The 18371-nt window shown below is 40.9% G+C and overlaps 1 protein-coding gene across 1 annotated transcript in view; it reads left to right on the plus strand.

Annotated features, from left to right (window-relative positions):
* The window catches only part of LOC126416258 (inactive pancreatic lipase-related protein 1), a 235990-nt gene that overhangs the window by 132277 nt on the left and 85342 nt on the right, over positions 1-18371 (plus strand). The window contains exon 4 of the mRNA XM_050083888.1: positions 13020-13168. Within this exon, the coding sequence (XP_049939845.1) occupies positions 13020-13168 (149 nt within the window). The remainder of the gene's footprint in view (positions 1-13019; positions 13169-18371) is intronic.

The following is an 18371-nucleotide window of genomic DNA, read 5'->3' on the forward strand; positions in this document are numbered from 1 at the left end:
CACTCGCATATCTGAGACGATATTCCATAAGCACGTAATTTGATTACAAGCCGCTTGTGAGTTATGGTGTCAAAAGCCTTCCGTAAATCTAAGAATCTTGTCAGTAGCACTCAACACTCCATGAGAGTGAAGAGCTAGTTGTGTTTCGCAAGAACGATGTTTTCTAGATGCGTGTTGACTATGCTATGTGTCAATAGACCGTTCTCTTCAAAATAATTCATGAAGTTCGATCACAACATATGTTCAAAATACTACTGCATAAGGACGTTAATGTTAAGGGCCTGTAATTTAGTGTATTACTTCTATTGCCTTTCTTGAATGTTGGTGTGACTTGTACCACTTACCACACTTTGGGTACGGATATTTCGTCGAGAGAGCGGTTATATATGATTGTTAAGTATATGGAAATGCCGTGTGGCTAGGGCCTCCCGTCTTGTAGACTGTTCGCCTGGTGCAAGTCTTTCCAGTTGACGACACTTCGGCGACTTGCGTGTCGATGGGGATGAAATGATGATGATAAGAACAGCACAACACCCAGTCCCTGGTGACTGCTACGGCCGCAGGTTCGAATCCTGCCTCGGGCATGGATGTGTGTGATGTCCTTAGGTTAGTTAGGTTTAAGTAGTTCTAAGTTATAGGGGACTGATGACCATAGTAGTTAAGTCCCATAGTGCTCAGAGCCATTTGAACCATTTGAACCCAGTCCCTGAGCGGAGAAAATCTCCGACCCAACCGGTAATCGAACCCGGGCCGTTAGGTATGACATTCCGTCGCGCTGACCACTCAGCTACCAGGGGCGGACTGTTAAGCATAGAGGTACCGCATCAAGATACTCTGAAAGGAGCCCAATAGGTATACAATCTGGACTTGAAGATTAGTTTTTATTAAGTGATTTAAGTTTCTTGGCTACTTCGAAGATATCTATTTGTAAGTTACTCATGTTGGCAGCTGTTCTTGATTGGTATTCTGGAGTAATTACTTCGCTTTCTTTGGTAATTTTAGAAGGCTGTGTTTAGTAATCCTGCATTAGCGGCACCGATATCAATAGCATTTCCATTGCTATCTCGCAGAAAAGGCATTGATTGTGGCTTGCCGCTAGCATGCTTTACATACGATCAGGATCTCTTAGGATTTTCTGCCAGGTTTTTCGAGACAGTTTCGTTGTGAGAACTATATGAGCATATCGCATTGAAGTCCGCACTGTATTTCAGGTTTCTGTAAAACATTTCGAATCTTGCAGGTTTTGCGTTCCTTTAAATTTGGCATGCTTTTTTCGTTGTTTCTGCAACTGTGTTCTGATCTGTTTTGTGTACTGTGGAGGATCATCTCCCTTGTTTTTTAATTTATTTGGTATAAATTTGTCAATTACTGTCGACGTTATTTCTCTGAATTCAGGCCACATCTGGTCTAGACTTACATTGTTAATTTGGAATGTGTAGAGGTTACCTCTCAGGAAGGCGTCAAGCGAATTTTTACCTGCTTTTCTGAATAGGTGTATATTTGTCACTTATTTTTGGTTTATTTGGGACTTACGATGTTCAGTCTCGCTACGACAACCCTGTGTTCACTAATCCCTGTGTTCTTTTTGATGCTGGTTATTAGCTCAGTATTATTTGTTGTTGAGAGTTCAAGTATGTCTTCACAACATACGGGAGCACCATGCGAGTGAAGTGCAGCTTGTTCCCGTCGTAGTGGACTGTCCTCACAACTGGCCATGCGTTAGGCTCCGATAGGCGGAGCTCACTTCCTCCAATCCGCGCACCCCCTTCAAAATTCGGTCAGAAAATGGCGGACAAAATGTACAAGTTCGGGAAATATCGTCGGTTTCGACGAAATGTTTTCGCATGGTATGACGGCTCACCTGATATCCAGCAGTGAACTGCAGAATGATGTGATCTGCCTATCCGCTGCTAGAATTCACGAAGACCGGAAGCGATCCTTGTCATCCACAAGTTTTTCCTCACGGTAGCTAATTAGCAGCGGTGGCTTTCCCGGAATCGAGGTTCTCACGGTACATCCCAATGTGGTGACGCGCCGACGGCCTAGTACGGTGTCCGTCCGACCTCAGAGATACGTAAATGTAGTGTCCCATGAGTCAAGAACCCATGACCAAATTGCGGTCAAGTAGCTGACCTTTCTGCGTTTGACTGTCTCGCTGAAGAAAAGTGCAAGGATTCAAGGTTTTCCAGTCGCGCTTCACACCGGATACTGCCTGCATTTGCCGCGGCGGTAGGAGTTGCGTCTCTGCCTAACAGAACAACCACCTCCGAGTTGGTTATTTTTATACAGAGTGTGTCAAAAAGATTGACCCGATTTAAAAATTTCATTTTTATTGATGGAAACATAATGGAAGGCAGAGACAAATTGCAGAATAAAAAAGATTTTCAAATTTTACTAATTTTATTAGGGATGGTCTGTGTGGCCACCAGCAGCTACACGGACATCACCTAGACGCTAAATAGGTGAATTTAACATAAAAACTATATATAACATATCTTCTGTTATATTACTGCTGATTTAGAAAATATGCAAATGTAATAATTACCTCAGCTATGTCTATCAGCAGATTAGTATAAAGATGACCACGTATGCCCTAATGCTTTCAGACTTATTTGGTGGGAGACGTGTGCAACGCATTTGCCTCAAACTACAGTTTCGTTACGTGAACTGAGAAAAGATACTAACAGAGAAATAGAATTGGTCGCCAGCAGTGTACAGCAATAACTGATCTTTAATAGTATTCAAATTTTGCGCCAACACTCTTAGTTATGAATCAGCCTTATAAAAATTATCATCACCGTCCAAGTGCATGTACCTTCAGTCATGGAACCGATAACCTTTCTTCCCCCAGCCACAATTATCCCACTCATATTAACATGTGTATTTAGTAAAAAAACTACCTAGTCTACACCTCAAACTATCAAACTGCAAGTAACTGCATAATTCAGTCTTTTATTGCAGCCATCGTTTTTGTTCTGTAAATAGTAACAAGTGTTCTCAGGCCAGTAAAACTAGTGTATAGTGCATTGTCTGTAGTAGTAACATTTACGTTAACAATCTCTATTCATTTAATTCATCAGCTGCAAAGATGACTTGAAACAGGACGGGTCTAATACCTTACAAAAGCAAATTTTCTTCGTGTCTGTGTTCACTGGACTTTCGTTCAAAATCAATGCACTGGCCCACACATATACAAAGAAAGAATTCCCACTACAAAGATCACCGTTGTCATGTGTATTGTTTAGTAATCATTATTATTATTATTACTATTACTAGAGATTTCACCTCCAGCATTCTTAAGGAATGCAACTATATTTGGTTCCATCAATTAAACCAAAATGGGATGAAAATATTCTGTGTTAGATGAAGGTCATCAATGTCAATAATATGCTTTTTCCCTAATACATCTTTTTAGCACAAATTGAACTTTAACTAGTACGGAGAGAGTTCTATGACATCTACTAAAAAACTACGATAAAAAATTCTGGGTAAGTCCCCCGATGTAAACTAGGAAGGTAATTGCATTTGCTTCGCTCAAATGGCGCATTCTAATTAGGCGCCTTGCTAGGTTGGCTATTATCTCGAAATGTGGCTTCCGTAACTCTTCACGACCGATTAGTCGACATGACAACGAACACATTAATAATGGCCACGCTACGCAAAGAGAGAAGAACCTGCATTCAATCCCTGTTTTGTAGTTCCATTGCAAGTTAGCAGATCACAACACGTATCGTCAAATATTGTGTATTTTACTTTCGTCGCGCGGGATTAGCCGAGCGGTCTTAGACGCTGCGGTCATGGACTGTGCGGCTGGTCCCGGCGGAGGTTCGAGTCCTCCCTCGGGCATGGGTGTGTGTGTTTGTCCATACGATAATTTAGGTTAAGTAGTGTGTAAGCTTAGGGACTGATGACCTTAGCAGTTAAGTCCCATAAGATTTCACACACATTTGAACACCGTACTTTCACCAACACACAATATTGTAAATAATACACACTGTTTCGTGGACTCAGATACACTGTTTCGGGTGACACAGAAACGTGTCTTTCCACTCATTATCTAGGAACATCTCTATCTCAAAAGAACTTCACGTCCATTCTACTTCACGAGTCCTCGCGCCGAAAATCACCCCAAAGAGAGGATTTACAGCAATTGTTCTTGTGTGTTCTACCAACATCACCCCAAAAGAATACACCGCACACATACATAATCACATTGTTATCTAAAATTCCTCTCTATCGCTTTACAAACATTTCAACACATTTTTTGTTTGTTTGCATTATTACATTAAACACAGTTATTTTTTTTTGCAAATGCGTTAGTACATTAGATACAGTTATATTAGGTATACATTCTTTACATTTTGCAAGATACTGTTACAGTGGCGGGTGGTATTACTTAAGGAGTGCTGCCTCCTATCGTATGTTAGCGACAAACAAAGTCGTTAAGCGGCTAGATAAAGCAAACATGCAACTCTTGCCATCAGCGCGTACGTGCTTACTTCGCACATATGACGCCTTGGTTTCTTGTGCAGTGCGCAGATGGAGCGGTAGCACAGTTTCAGTATTTTAGGGTAGGCGTCTTCGCAACATATTAGAAGGTCTTTTCTAACATATGTCATGAGGTAAATGGGGCATGGGAACGCTTTTCTTCACACATCACCAAAAGAAAAAATCGCACGGCGTCGTGTCTGGAGGTCTTGGAGGCAGGCAATCTACGTCAGTCTCTCGGGGTTCCGTGCAACCTGCCTAGCGTTGAGGCACCGTGTCATTGATGAAGTGTCATAAAATGTTGTGCTACAGCGATGGAATTCCATCCTGTTCAGATATGAAACCATTACAGTCCTCTTCAAGTTTTAGCAAAAGTGAAGTCTGCAGTATTCAAAAATAGCTCATTCCAGTCAAAAAAGTAGCTCATTCCAGTCAAAAAAGTAGGAGGCATAAAATTTTTGGTAATAAATGACACAAAATTTTTCCACTTGCCGCGAGTGTCTTTCACGCTGAGCAATTACGTGAGGTTTCTGTAGTTCCCAGATGGGCACGTTATCTCGGTTCACTTTAACGTTAACACGAAATGTAGCATCATTACTGAAAACTAACCGTTACAAGAATCTATCGCTTTTCCATGTTTCCAGCAGAGCATTGCTGAAATTCACATATTTGCTTTTGTCACCAACCCGAAAAACTTGCACTGTTTGTAGTCGGTTTGGTTTATAGACCGAACGTCGCCGTATCACTCACCATACATTCATATGAGGACTTGCATGCAGTGACGGGAAGGGCATCCGGATACCCTCTATTACTATCATTGCGAAATCCAATTAATATGCCAGCCCCTTGATGATACAGGAAAATAACAGGAAGATAAGGAAGGACATAACGTCAAATTCACGAAATGCAGAAAATATACATTAAATATTTGATTAATTTTAACTTAGTACAGGAGATGCATTACGTCAATAATACAACAGTACGAGACATGCAACACCTGGACACTTGTAAACTGTTAATACAACATCAGTGTTAGACGCCTGCCGACCGATGTGGCCTAGCGGTTCTAGGCGCTTCAGTCTGGAACCGTGCGACCGCTACGGTCGCAGGTTCGAATCCTGCCTCGGGCGTCGATGTGTTTAATGTCCTTACGTTAGTTAGGTTTGAGTAGTTCTGAGTTGTAGGGGACTGATGACCTCATATGTTAAGTCTCAAAGCGCTCAGAGCCATTTCAACCATTTATTAGACGTCAGAACCACGACAGAGGGCAAATAAACACACAAAAACAAGTCGAATACCTTATATGTCAACATCGATATTAATCGAAGGAAGAAGTTATTCAACATAGACGCTATGCTAGCATAATTTCTTGTTGGAACTTTACAGTATAAATTATCCTGTCTATGTTGTAGTCCTCTGCTCGCAGACTTGTTTGATGCAGCTCTCCAGCCTAATCTATCCTCTGCAAGTTGCTTCATCTCTGAACAACTGCTGTAGCCTACATCCATTTGAAACTCCTTACTGTAATCAAGCTTTCGTAGTACTTTACTATTCCCTGTTCTCCACCACATTTTCTTCCGTTACAGAAGTGGCGATTCCTTTGTGTCTCAGGATGTGTCCTATTCTTTCTTTTTAGTCACATTCTATTGTAAATTCGACATAGAAACGAAGCAAAAGTTACTCGCAGACATCGGCGCGACGATTCCGCACTTAAACAGTCAGTTGACGTGGCATCCATTGTCCGGACACGTTATTAAATCTCAATTGAATGGTGTGCTGAACCAAAATAACCGCTACGAGTATTTTGTGTACAGTAATACGCCTGTCTTCTTTTACAAGATCTCCCACTGTGGCAATGCTTTCATTCGTCCCTACGCGGTGTGCTCCGCCCGCGAGGAGGTTCTTCCACAGAGGTTACGCTCCATTTAAAATCACAGATCGGTGCTCCATCTCAGTGTAAGTCGACAATAAGCGGCCATCGCCATCTTTGTACCGTCAGAGCTTCCTTTTACGTGATGCAACAACAATTTGTCAGCCACTTATCACTTGTCGAAACACAAGTGTAGCTTCTGCGAACTGCCAAACTGATAGCACACCTTCTAGAAATTTTATTGTCTTTTATCTTTGTCATTTGAATCGCTTTCGTAATACTGATAATCGCTGTGGTATATTCATGGTGGTGTATAATCTGCTATTCTACTGTATAAAGACAAGTCGTTGTTTAACGTTGTTACTAACAGTCTCGAAAAGTACTTGACCGATTTAAATCAATTTCCCTCACGATGTTGTAATAATAACTCGGTAGGACATAGGCTATTTATTTTTAATATATATGATACATATTTGTAGATATTTTATACAAACGGGAAACGTTTTACCAGAGATCTCGATGAGTTCCCGACCGATTTACTTCATACTTGTACACGATTAATAAACGTTCAGATGGACATATGCTATTTCTTTTTTAATATGTACACTCACGGTAAAAACTACAACACCGAAAAATAATTAAAGTAGAGGAATAACATTTCGGAAATACATTTATCTCGGTAACATATTTAAGCAGTTAACACTACAAGATCACAGGTTATGTAAGTGCGAGATAAGCCATTGCAAATGTGAAATGTTGGCACCTTAATAACTGCTGTAACCACAAGAATATCTACTTCAAGCTTGCAAACGTGCATGCATTGTGTTGTACAGGTCCCGGATGTCAGTTTGTGATACGGAGTTCCATGCCTGTTTCACTTGGTTAGTCAATACAGGGACGATTAATGCTGTTTATGGATGACGCTGGAGTTGTCGCCAGATGATGTTGCATATGCGCTCAATTGCAGACAGAACTGGTGATCGAGCTGGCCAAGACAACATGTCAACATTCTGTACATCATGGTGGGCTACAACAGCGGTTATGTGGTCGAGTGTTATCCTGTTAGAAAACAACGCCTGGAATAATGTTCATGAATCACCAGACTGAAGAACAAATCTGCAGTCAGGATTCGTGGAAGAACCACGAGTGTGCTCCTGGTGTCATATGAAACCGCACCCTAGACCATAACGCCAGGTGTATGTCCGGTGTGTCTAGCACGTAGATATGTTACTTGAGACCCTCAGCTGGCCTCATTCTGATCAACACATGGCCCTCACAGAGAAGGAAGGAAGCGGAATCAGCTTTCATCAGAAAACACCACAGACCTTCACCCTGCCCTCCAGTTAGCTCCCGCTTGGCACCACTGAAGTCGCAAATGGCGGTGCTTTGGGGTTAGTGGGATGCACGCTGCAGGGCATCTGGCTCGAAGCTGTCCTTGGAACTAAACGATTTCTAACAGTTCGTTGCGCCACTGTCGTACCAACCGCTGGTCAAATTGTTGCAGCAGATGCAGCAAAATGCGCCAGAGCCATACGCCGAACACGATGGCCTTCCCTCTCTGTAGTGCCACGTGGCCGTTCGTCTTGCGACCGTACATTCCAGTGACCACCGCTGCCAGCAATCGTTTAAATCAGCTATATTCTTGGCGAGTCTTTTTGCCGTATCGCAGAAGAAACATCCAGTTTCTCGAAGCCATATTGCACGACCTCATTCTTACTGAGTGAGCCGGCCGGTGTGGCCAAGAGGTTCTAGGCGCTTCAGTCTGGAACCGCCCGGCCGCTATGGTCGCAGGTTCGAATCCTGCCTCGGGCTTGGATGTGTGTGATGCCCTTAGGTTAGTTAGGTTTAAGCAGTTCTAAATTCTAGGGGACTGACCTCAGAAGTTAAAGTCCCATAGTACTCAGAGACATTTGAACCATCTTACTGAATGAGGTGTTGATAATATCGTCTATGTCGCCTTAAAAGGCATTCTTGACTAACATCAACTCACCGCGTCCAGTTTCAAAGGTAACTAAAGCTCACGGCCGCTACAGGATGTAGCTAAAGCAAACATTTGCATCCTCATAGTAGCACTACTAGCCCTTAGAGCGAAAAATCTTTCAGATGTTCACACCTACCAACTACCATTTACGTCGCGCAACTCCTTCTTGGTGTTGAGATTTCTTTCCGTCAGTGTCTTATATATAACATGTATAGGCCAAATGTAGTTAGAAAAGATTCTTGACCCATTTAATTCAAATTAAACTTACAGACGAATATAGGCTAATTAATTTTTTAAACAAAAATTTACAGGTTTTCTGTTAAAATCAATTACAAGATAGAAAATTATATGCCGCGCTATGCTGCGGAAACGTTTTCTGTCGCGCAGTGAGCTTCAACTATGACTGCAGGGCATTTAAGACGTTGGATTAACTGTTTGTCACATAGCTTACGTAGTTTTTCTCTATGTATATAACATTAATTAAAAGTTGTATCCACAATACGTTCCTTTTGTTTTCTTCCTGATACTCCCGGTCCTAATAAACAAGAAAAAAAAACAACAACAGGAAAGTTGCATTTATGGCGTATTGGCTTATGATTAGATTACTACTACGGAATCTGAATCGTCCTAAACTTTATAATCCTACCAGTTGGCACATTAAAATTATGCGAAATATTGTCGTTGAAGCTACTATCCTCACAGCCGCATTAGCCGGAGAAGTCTCTCTCAAATCCCGTGTAACAATAATCACAACCGATTTACGCACTCATTTTAAGCGATTTCAGATCCCAACAAGGTTTCGTTTGCACTAACAACAACAAAATAAGGCCCAAGTGCTGAGTGCAGTGCGGGAGGGGGGGGGGGGGGGGGGGGCTGGGGAAGAGATCGACAGAGAGAAGGGGACGAGGTGATGGACAGATAGAGGGTGCGAAGGAGTTTATGATATATATCCAATTCCTATACATATTTAGCAATTGTGAAGCACTGTCGAGTTCGCTAGTCGAGATATAATAACTAATCGCTGCGAAATTAATATTTAGCTAACGATCAGTTAAAACGCGTATCGCAAATAGAGTGTACATTATTCGAAGCCGTCGAAGATTGAGGATCTAACGCCTGTCGGTACGTCGTTCCTTTCGCTAAAAATGTAAGGACAGGACAGAACGCAAGCAGGTTCTTCGAACTCCATCTAGCTTCCTGACTGCTGTCCGGCCACTTCGGGAGAAGTTGTTCGAGCGGCCCATTAACATTTAAAACTCCCATTTACTGCAGAAGTTGTGATCAACCGAAAGGCGTTGATCCCAATTACTTCGACACTGTGTTACGTCGTCCGATGATATTTACGGACATAGAACCCTATCTTCAGTGTCTTCAATATAGCATTTACGACTTCTCAGAATTTGTAGGTATTGTTTTGTCGCACCCTGCGTAATATTTCGGACTACTTCTGCTTGATCTGTCGTACAGTGTCAAACGTTGACGGTGGCATTACTATATGATATTCTGCTTCCCTGAGCTATGTAGCGGCCAGACGCCAAGGATGATAATTAAGGATGCCATTGGATACAACAACTCCTTGACGTATGTCATCATCGTCATCATCCTCAAGGATTAGGCCTATTGGCGAGTTCACTTTAATATTGTTCACGCCATCTCTTTAAAAGACGTCCAACGTTCCTCTTGCCGGTTGGGTTATATTACCATTGCCGCTTTAGCTATTCTATCATTAGACATTCACTGGACATGAACTTTCCGGTGCAGTCGGTATTTTTCAATTATATTTGTAATAGGTTCTTCTCTAATATCGGCACTTCTTTTATGGTCTAATAATGAATATCCCACTACAAAGCGGAGCTACTTCATTTCTAATTATTCGATTCGTCGCAACTGATCAGATGTTTGGTTCCAACATTCGCTACCATACAACAGCAAATGTAACGCTGTTGCTTTCTAGAGTTAATTAGTGTTTCTTTCCCTACATTATGTTTTAATGTACGTTGTACAGTTCCTCAGAAATGTCTGAATCTGGCCAAATTTAGCTCCAAGTTATCTGACTTGGGAAATTTAAAATTGGCCCCTAAATATTGAAACTCTTATTTGTTCAATTGTCTGTCCATCTAAAACAATTTTGGCTCTTATGGGTTCCAGTCCTTTAAATGTCATTTCTTTATCCTTTGATATTTTCATTCCATATTTAGATGCAATTTCACTCTGTTTGTATACTAAAATTTCAATCTTTTCTTCAGGTTCTCCTCTAATAAAATTAAAATTAGCACTTCTTAATGTATATGAAGATAGTAACGAGTGGATAGGCAAAGTATCTATTAGGAACATTACGTATGTAGATTGTGCACGGCTGGGAATGTGGGTGTCATGTGAAGCGTGCAAGGGATAAGTCCCTGCAGTCGCGCTATTCATCTGTGTCCTCGGTGGCTCAGATGGAGCCGGCACGGTAGCTCAGCGAGTTCGGTTAGAGAACCAGTTGGCCTCTGTAAAAACGAACTTGAACGGAAGTCATGTGACGTCTGCAACGACCAAACACAACGAACAACAACGAACAAAGCGCAAAAAACAAGAGATGGATAGAGCGTCTTCTATATAAGCAGGAGAACCCGGGTCAAGTCCCTGTCGGGGCACACATTTTCAGCTGTCCACATCAAGGTATGTCAACAACACCTGTCAGCAGCTGAGGGTTTCAATTAGTTATCATTTACTTCTTAATGTGTCATTTAATAAAGTCAACCATTTAGGAATGATACTGTCAATGTAAAAATTAAAAAGGGTGGGGGACAGTGGGCAGCCCCGTCTGACTTCTTGACTGTTATCGGCAGGTTCTATCCCATTCCTCACAGTACGGATCCTTATCTTATTCTTGTACAATGACTAAATTGCCAATTCCTTAAGTGATACCCATAGCATTTTTCCCTTTACGTTTTCAAACGCCTTTTCACCGTCCATAAAAACATTGTTGGCAATCTAAATTCCCTTCTTTTCTCGGTTACTTGTGTCAAAGTGAAAGGACGATCAAAACATGATCTATCTTTTCGAAAACTCTGTTGCATTGCACCTTTGACATACTTGCTTCCGCTACTGGTACTAATCTCTTGTTTACAATTTTAGCATACAGTTTACGGCAGGAATCTTGTACGCTTTACTCCTCGGTAATTTTCGCATTGCGGTTTATCGCCTTTCTTGTAAATAGGGCATAACAGAACTTCATTCCATTCGTCTGGTATATGTCTCCTCAGCCAGCCAACATTCATAAAGTTTATGTCTATACTTTATTTGAAAGGACGCATATTTAATCAGCTTCGCATTTATATTAGCAGTGCTAGGATACTTTTTATTTTTTGTTTCTTCGATCACCTTTTGTAGGTCTTCTATTCTTACCAAAACTACAGAGTCGCTGGTATTGGTGTTTATTTTTGGTTCTTCTTCATTATCAGTCTACAGACGTTTGAAGTATTTTAACTATTCTATTTCCTTGGTTATTCAAGTGCTTCATGATCTTGTATGCTTTGTTTTGTCTTCATATGGGAATCATGTTCTATTTAACTCATATTCCGGTCCTAACTCACCCGTTTAATTTTTTATATTTCTCTCGTTTTTAAAACAGATTTACTTTTATAATCTTCTCTGTATCGCATTATTGGGTGATGACAAAAATTTATGCACGCCTCCTTTTTGTCTTTTATTAACTTGCTAACATTATCATTCCAAATTGTTAATACCCTTTTAGAGTATTTCTTTTTCTTCATTCCTAATACTTCAGGGGCCGCGTGTCTTATATTGTGTTTTGATAGAAATCTAAAGAATAACCATAACATCTTTCAGCATTATAATACATACTCAAATAAGGCGAAGAAGGTGAAAGTCTTAATCAAAGAACGACGGCTGCTATGACTTCCTAGGTCATAAAGTTCACCTGACACCTCAGTCATTGCCGGCCGGAGTGGCCGAGCGGTTCTAGGCGCTTCAGTCTGGAACCGCGCGACCGCTACGGTCGCAGGTTCGAATCCTGCCTCGGGCATGGATGTGTGTGTCGTTCTTAGGTTAGTTAGGTTTAAGTAGTTCTAAGTTCTAGGGGACTGATGACCTCAGATGTTAAGTCCCATAGTGCTCAGAGCCATTTGAACCATTTGAACCTCAGACACTGAAATTCCTAGAGTACTGTTGTCAACTTCTTCGCCTTTGCCCTCAAGAACACACTGCTGGTGCCTTTTATACTAGCAGCCTAACCTATTCTCTAGGATAATATCTGGATGCTCTTTAACTGCATGCTGCAACGTTTGGAGGCTCTGATTTCAGCACATGTCACTTCACTCCGTATTGAATCCTCATGGTGAGACTTCGCGCATAGTTGTGCAACGCAGACATAGTATTTTGTCATATTTATAATCCTTGGGATTAAATCGACTTTAGCCAAGTGATCATTTTAGGTGTTGCTATATTTCACAAATGTTCTTTTGAACGTGACGTAGGCCAATGCTCCAGCTTCGCGTGGCTCCCCCCGTCGGAGGTTCGAGTATTCCTTCGGGCATGGTTGTGTGTGTTGTCCTTAGCGTTAGTTTAAGTTAGATTAAGTAGTGTGTAAGCCTAGGGACGGATGACATCAGCCGTTTGGTCCCATAGGAACTTACCACCACCACCTTCAGATGTCAAGGAAATGCGTGTCCACAGGTCCACTCAGGACAACCCGAAGCTGCTGGACGTGACCACCCTGGACTCGCTGTACGAGTCGACGTTCAACCCCGACCACCCCACGAAGCTCATCATCCACGGCTTCGGCGGCGGCCGCAACTATTCGCCCAGCACCGACCTGCGGAAAGGTGAGTAATTATGTTCGCCTCAGCTTGCTAGTCTCATTACTTTTATCAACTCGTCGGTTTTTCTACTCTTTCATGCGAACGATACACTACGCAAATGGGAAAGAATTAGTATTTAGTTTCTTAATTGATTAAAAAATATCTTACTAAGAACATAAAACTGATTTCGTTGCAGGGAATGGTTTCTTTATTTTTTTAAAGCTTTGTGAGTCGTATTTTAAAATATGTCAGTAGGTTTCCGAACCAATTAAATTTTCTTTGTAAAGAGATAGCTAGTTACTGGCAGCTTACATAATTTGATTTTTTTCTTTACTCTTATTGTCCAACATAATTTAATCCAAACTCGTAAAGGTACTTGCGACTCAAACATTTGTCTGTGATGTACTAGGAATGTCAAATAAGAATGATAACAATTTATTTTTAAAACTTGCACCATCTGCCAACAACTTTGATTTGCAAAGAAGCTTGTCAAATATTTCTACGACAGCATACTTTGCTTCTTATTGTGCAACAGCAAGTTTTAACTGTGAATAACGGAAGCCACTTCCATTCGTAAAGTTGTATTCACGATGACTGCAATTATTTTCAAAACGTGAATGATACTTCATAGTAGATTGAATTCACTGTGAGGTTGTTGTTAATAATCCTAGGTTTTAAGTGGATGCGTACGTGAGGCGAGGTAATGGGCACCGGATATTATCCTTATAGCATGTATATGTGCTACGAGTTCTGTGTGTGTCTGTGTAAAAGCGCCCCAGAAAATTATTCTGTGTGACGTTAACGTATAAAAATATTCTAAGTAAGACAACTTTCTGATATTTTTAATATTAAAATCACAAACCATACGTGGAGTAAAAGTGGCTGAACTCAAGCATTTCACAATGTGTATAACATTCTACTCAATATGCGCACCCAGGGAATTCTGAAGATTTAGTTTTACATATTTTCTTCACCAGATGCTCAAATGTTATTCATGGTGGTATATATCATTTTGTTCAGAACTGAATAAAGTGTTTGGTCATTTACTGAAGATCGAACAGTATTTTTCTGTAAATTTCCATTATTGTTGCGTCAGATACTGCACGTCTACGGCGCACTAAGGTGTTGCATGTCTGTTGAACATTATTTCAGTTTTATCCGTGTAATGACCACGATTGTGTATATAAAGAAACAACAAGAGTGGTCCCAATATTGAATGCTGTGGAGCACTAGTAGTGATTCACCTCCCCTCGCCCCCCCCCCCCCCCCCCAGAGACAGCCAGTTTTACCTCTAACCAAGTGATCAAGAAACATCGACATCATTCTAATTCTGTAGTCCAGCCTTGGTGTCTACCAATTTTTACCCTTCCGCCCCTCCTTCCCTGAATCAACAAACTGCTGATAGCTTGATGCCTGCGGATGTCTCTTATCAACTGGTCTCTTTTTTCAGAAAAGTTCTGCCATAAATGCCTTTTGTCTCCGATTCCATTCGGTATTTATGTGTCAGTTATCACATTACTCATGCGGTCTGTCAATCTAATCTTCAGCATTCTCCTCTAGCACCATATTTCAAAAGATTCTATTCACCTTTTGTCTTAACTGTTTTATCGTCCACGTTTCACTTTTCAACAAAGATGCACTCCAGACAAATACATTCAGAAAAGACTTCCTAATACTTAAGTTTAAGTTCTATGTTAGAAATTTCTCTGTCTTGAAAACATCTTTCTTGCTATTTACAGTCTGAATTTTATTTCTTCGCGCGATAAGTTGTTTTCCTGTGTAGGCTGTTTTAACTGGAAGAAATCACTTTATTTTATTATTTACCAATTAGCTAATTTCTCCCCCTTGGGTTTTATGAAGCTACATCACAGCAGGAATATTTGAAATAAACATAGAATTATATATTCCAAGCATCTGCTTTGAAAAATCGACATGTGATGGCAAGCCTAATAATGGTTTCGCAAATCACATGTTGCTTTTTAGAGATGTGGAATATACTAATGCTAAATCCATTGCAAATTTTCTGTTGTGATAAATCCTGAGAATGCTCAAGAGGATGAAATTACTTAATTGTTAATTAACGAAATAAAGTGGTTATTAAAATATAAAACAACCTTCACAGGGAAATGACTTCCACCAAGAAATTCAGAGGCCGTGGACCCATACATGCATAATCTCTACTTTTCCCATCGTCAGTTATTTTCCTGCCGTGATAGCAAAACTGATTTACTACTTTTACTGTTTTATTCCCTAATGTTTTCCTTGACACTCGGGTAATTTGATTAGGCTACTTTCCATTAGCTTTGTTTTAGTTTCGCTGTTATTCATCTTATATCCTATGTCACAGATGCTATTCATTCTGTTCAACTGATTTTCAAAGTCCTTTGCCATCTCTGCTAAAATAGCAATAAGGTCGGAGAATATCGAAGAGTTTACTGTTTCTCTCTGAACTTTAATTTCTTTCCAAATTTCTCTGTGGTTTCCTTTACTGGTTGCTCAGTGTACTGATTGAATGAAATTGTCTCATTACCCCTAGAACCACAGATTGCCTTTCACGTCCTTCGGTCGTACAACAGTAGTCTGGTTATTGTACAAGTTGTCGATAACCTTTCGCGCCCTTTGTTTTACCCGTACTACCTTCAGAAGTTCGATGAGTGCTATTCCAGACAATATTGTCAAACAGTCCCTTTAAATTTACATATACTATAAACGTAGGTTTGGCTCTCTTCAGCTATGGAATGTGAAGTGCTAATTGTTGCAAGATCAACCTTAACTACTATATTTAGTATTCAAACGTGGAATATACTGCCTGGAAATGCTTGAATAAAGTTCATTGACACCAAAAAGCTTAACCAAACACATTTCATTTTGCCCTCATATCTTCCGAGAGAAAAATGAAATGAAGCTATTGTGGGTGACTGGTTTTACATATATAGAAATATTAACTCGTAAGACCATTAGTTATCAGATCAGATCTCAAAAATGTTTCATAAAACAACCTGAGCACAAGAGAAAAGCTGCAATTAAATGTTTATTAAATAAATGTATCGGTAAGACGATAGATTTGCTGTGCTAAGGTATCTACGACTGCAATGGGGGTAGAATTGTAGCAGCGCAGTTTACATGATACCAAAATAGTTCCCTATCTAAGAACGAAAATGCTAATAATAAATCTAATTAAGTGGTTCATGGTGTGGGTTCCTGTAGTCATGTCCTAGTTCATGAACCACGGGCAACGTATGAGTGGCCAAGTAAGTGGTCCCGACAGTCGGGATACCAGTTACTTTGGAATAAGGCTGGGCATCTCGGACATATTCTGAGTCGTGGTCACCTTTGTGCTCATACGGCAAAGACTACCAAATCCACCGGTTAGTCCCTCAGCCGTTAGGGGTAAAACCCATTGGGACTCGGGGCAAGTAAGGCTAGCAACCTGCTTCCCTGGTACTTTAAATATGATGCTGGCAACAATCAGAGCAAAATGCCTCGGACCTTTGGAGGTGACGGAGTCCCACCTCCAACTGACAAACCAGGGACTCCTAAGATACGACTTGGCAAACAAATGGTAATGAGATGGGGAGCTATTAATATCAATGGGGGCTACTCTGGGAAGAAGGTAGAGCTGGCAGAGGCTGCAAGTAAGATGGGGCTGGACGTTTTAGCTATTAGTGACATTCGGGTAAGGGGTGAGAAAGAAGAGGTAGTGGGAGAATACAAGGTCTACCTGTCAGGAGTCAAAGCAGGAATAGCACAATGGGGTGTAGGGCTTTACATCAGGAAAGAAATGGAACCCAGCGTAGTTGAAATAAGGTATGTAAACGAACAACTGATGTGGATAGATCTGACAGTGTCTAGCAAGAAAATTAGGATTGTGTCAGTATATTTGCATTGTGAAGGGACAGATCAAGATAAGATGGATAGTTTTTATGAGGCACTCAGTGATGTAGTTGTTAGAGTGAAGGACAAGGACAGTGTTCTGCTCATGGGTGATTTTAACGCCAGGATTGGAAATCGAACAGAAGGGTATGAAAAGGTTATGGGTAACTTTGGAGAGGATATGGAGGCCAACAGGAACGGGAAACAACTCTTGGATTTCTGTGCCAGTATGGGCTTAGTAATCACAAACTCCGTTTTTAAACATAAAAACATTCACCGGTATACTTGGGAAGGCAGGGGAACCAGATCTGTCATTGACTATATAATAACAGATCAGGAATTCAGGAAGGCTGTGAGGGACACACGTGTATTCAGGGGATTCTTTGATGACACTGATCATTATTTAATCTGCAGTGAAATTGGGATTGTGAGACCGAAAGCGCAGGAGGTCAGGTCCATATGTAGGAGGATAAGAGTGGAGAAACTTCAGGATAAGGAAATCAGGCACAAGTACATAACAGCGATCTCAGAAAGGTACCAGTTAGTTGAGTGTAGTCAATTACAGTCATTGGAAAAGGAATGGACAAGGTACAGGGACACAGTACTAAAAGTGGCTAAAGAATGTCTTGGAACAGTAGTGTGTAAAAGTAGGATGAAGCAAACAGCTTGGTGGAATGATACAGTCAAGGCAGCCTGTAAAAGGAAAAAGAAGGCGTATCAAAAATGGTTACATACCAGAACCCAGGTAGACAGAGAAAGTTATGTTGAAGAAAGAAACAAAGCCAAACAGATAATTGCAGCATCCAAGAAGAAATCGTGGGAAGACTTTGGAAACAGGTTGGAGACTATGGGTCAAGCTGCTGGAAAACCATTCTGGAGTGTAATTAGCAGTCTTCGAAAGGGAAGTAAGAAGGAAATGACAAGTATTTTGGACAGGTCAGGAAAACTGCTGGTGAATCCTGTGGATGCCTTGGGCAGATGGAGGGAATATTTTGAAGAGTTGCTCAATGTAGGTGAAAATGCGATCAGTAATGTTTCAGATTTCGAGGTAGAATGGGATAGGAATGATGATGGAAATAGGATCACATTTGAGGAAGTGGAAAAAATGGTCAATAGATTGCAGTGCAATAAAGCGGCTGGGGTGGATGAAATTAAGTCGGAACTCATCAAATACAGTGGAATGTCAGGTCCTAAATGGCTACACAGGATAATTGAAATGGCCTGGGAGTCGGGACAGGTTCCATCAGACTGGACAAAAGCAGTAATCACACCAATCTTTAAACATGGAAACAGAAAAGATTGTAACAACTACAGAGGTATCTCTTTAATCAGCGTTGTGGGTAAAATCTTCTCA

The sequence above is a fragment of the Schistocerca serialis genome, chromosome 8 (assembly GCF_023864345.2).
Source record: "Schistocerca serialis cubense isolate TAMUIC-IGC-003099 chromosome 8, iqSchSeri2.2, whole genome shotgun sequence".
Taxonomy (NCBI): domain Eukaryota; kingdom Metazoa; phylum Arthropoda; class Insecta; order Orthoptera; family Acrididae; genus Schistocerca; species Schistocerca serialis.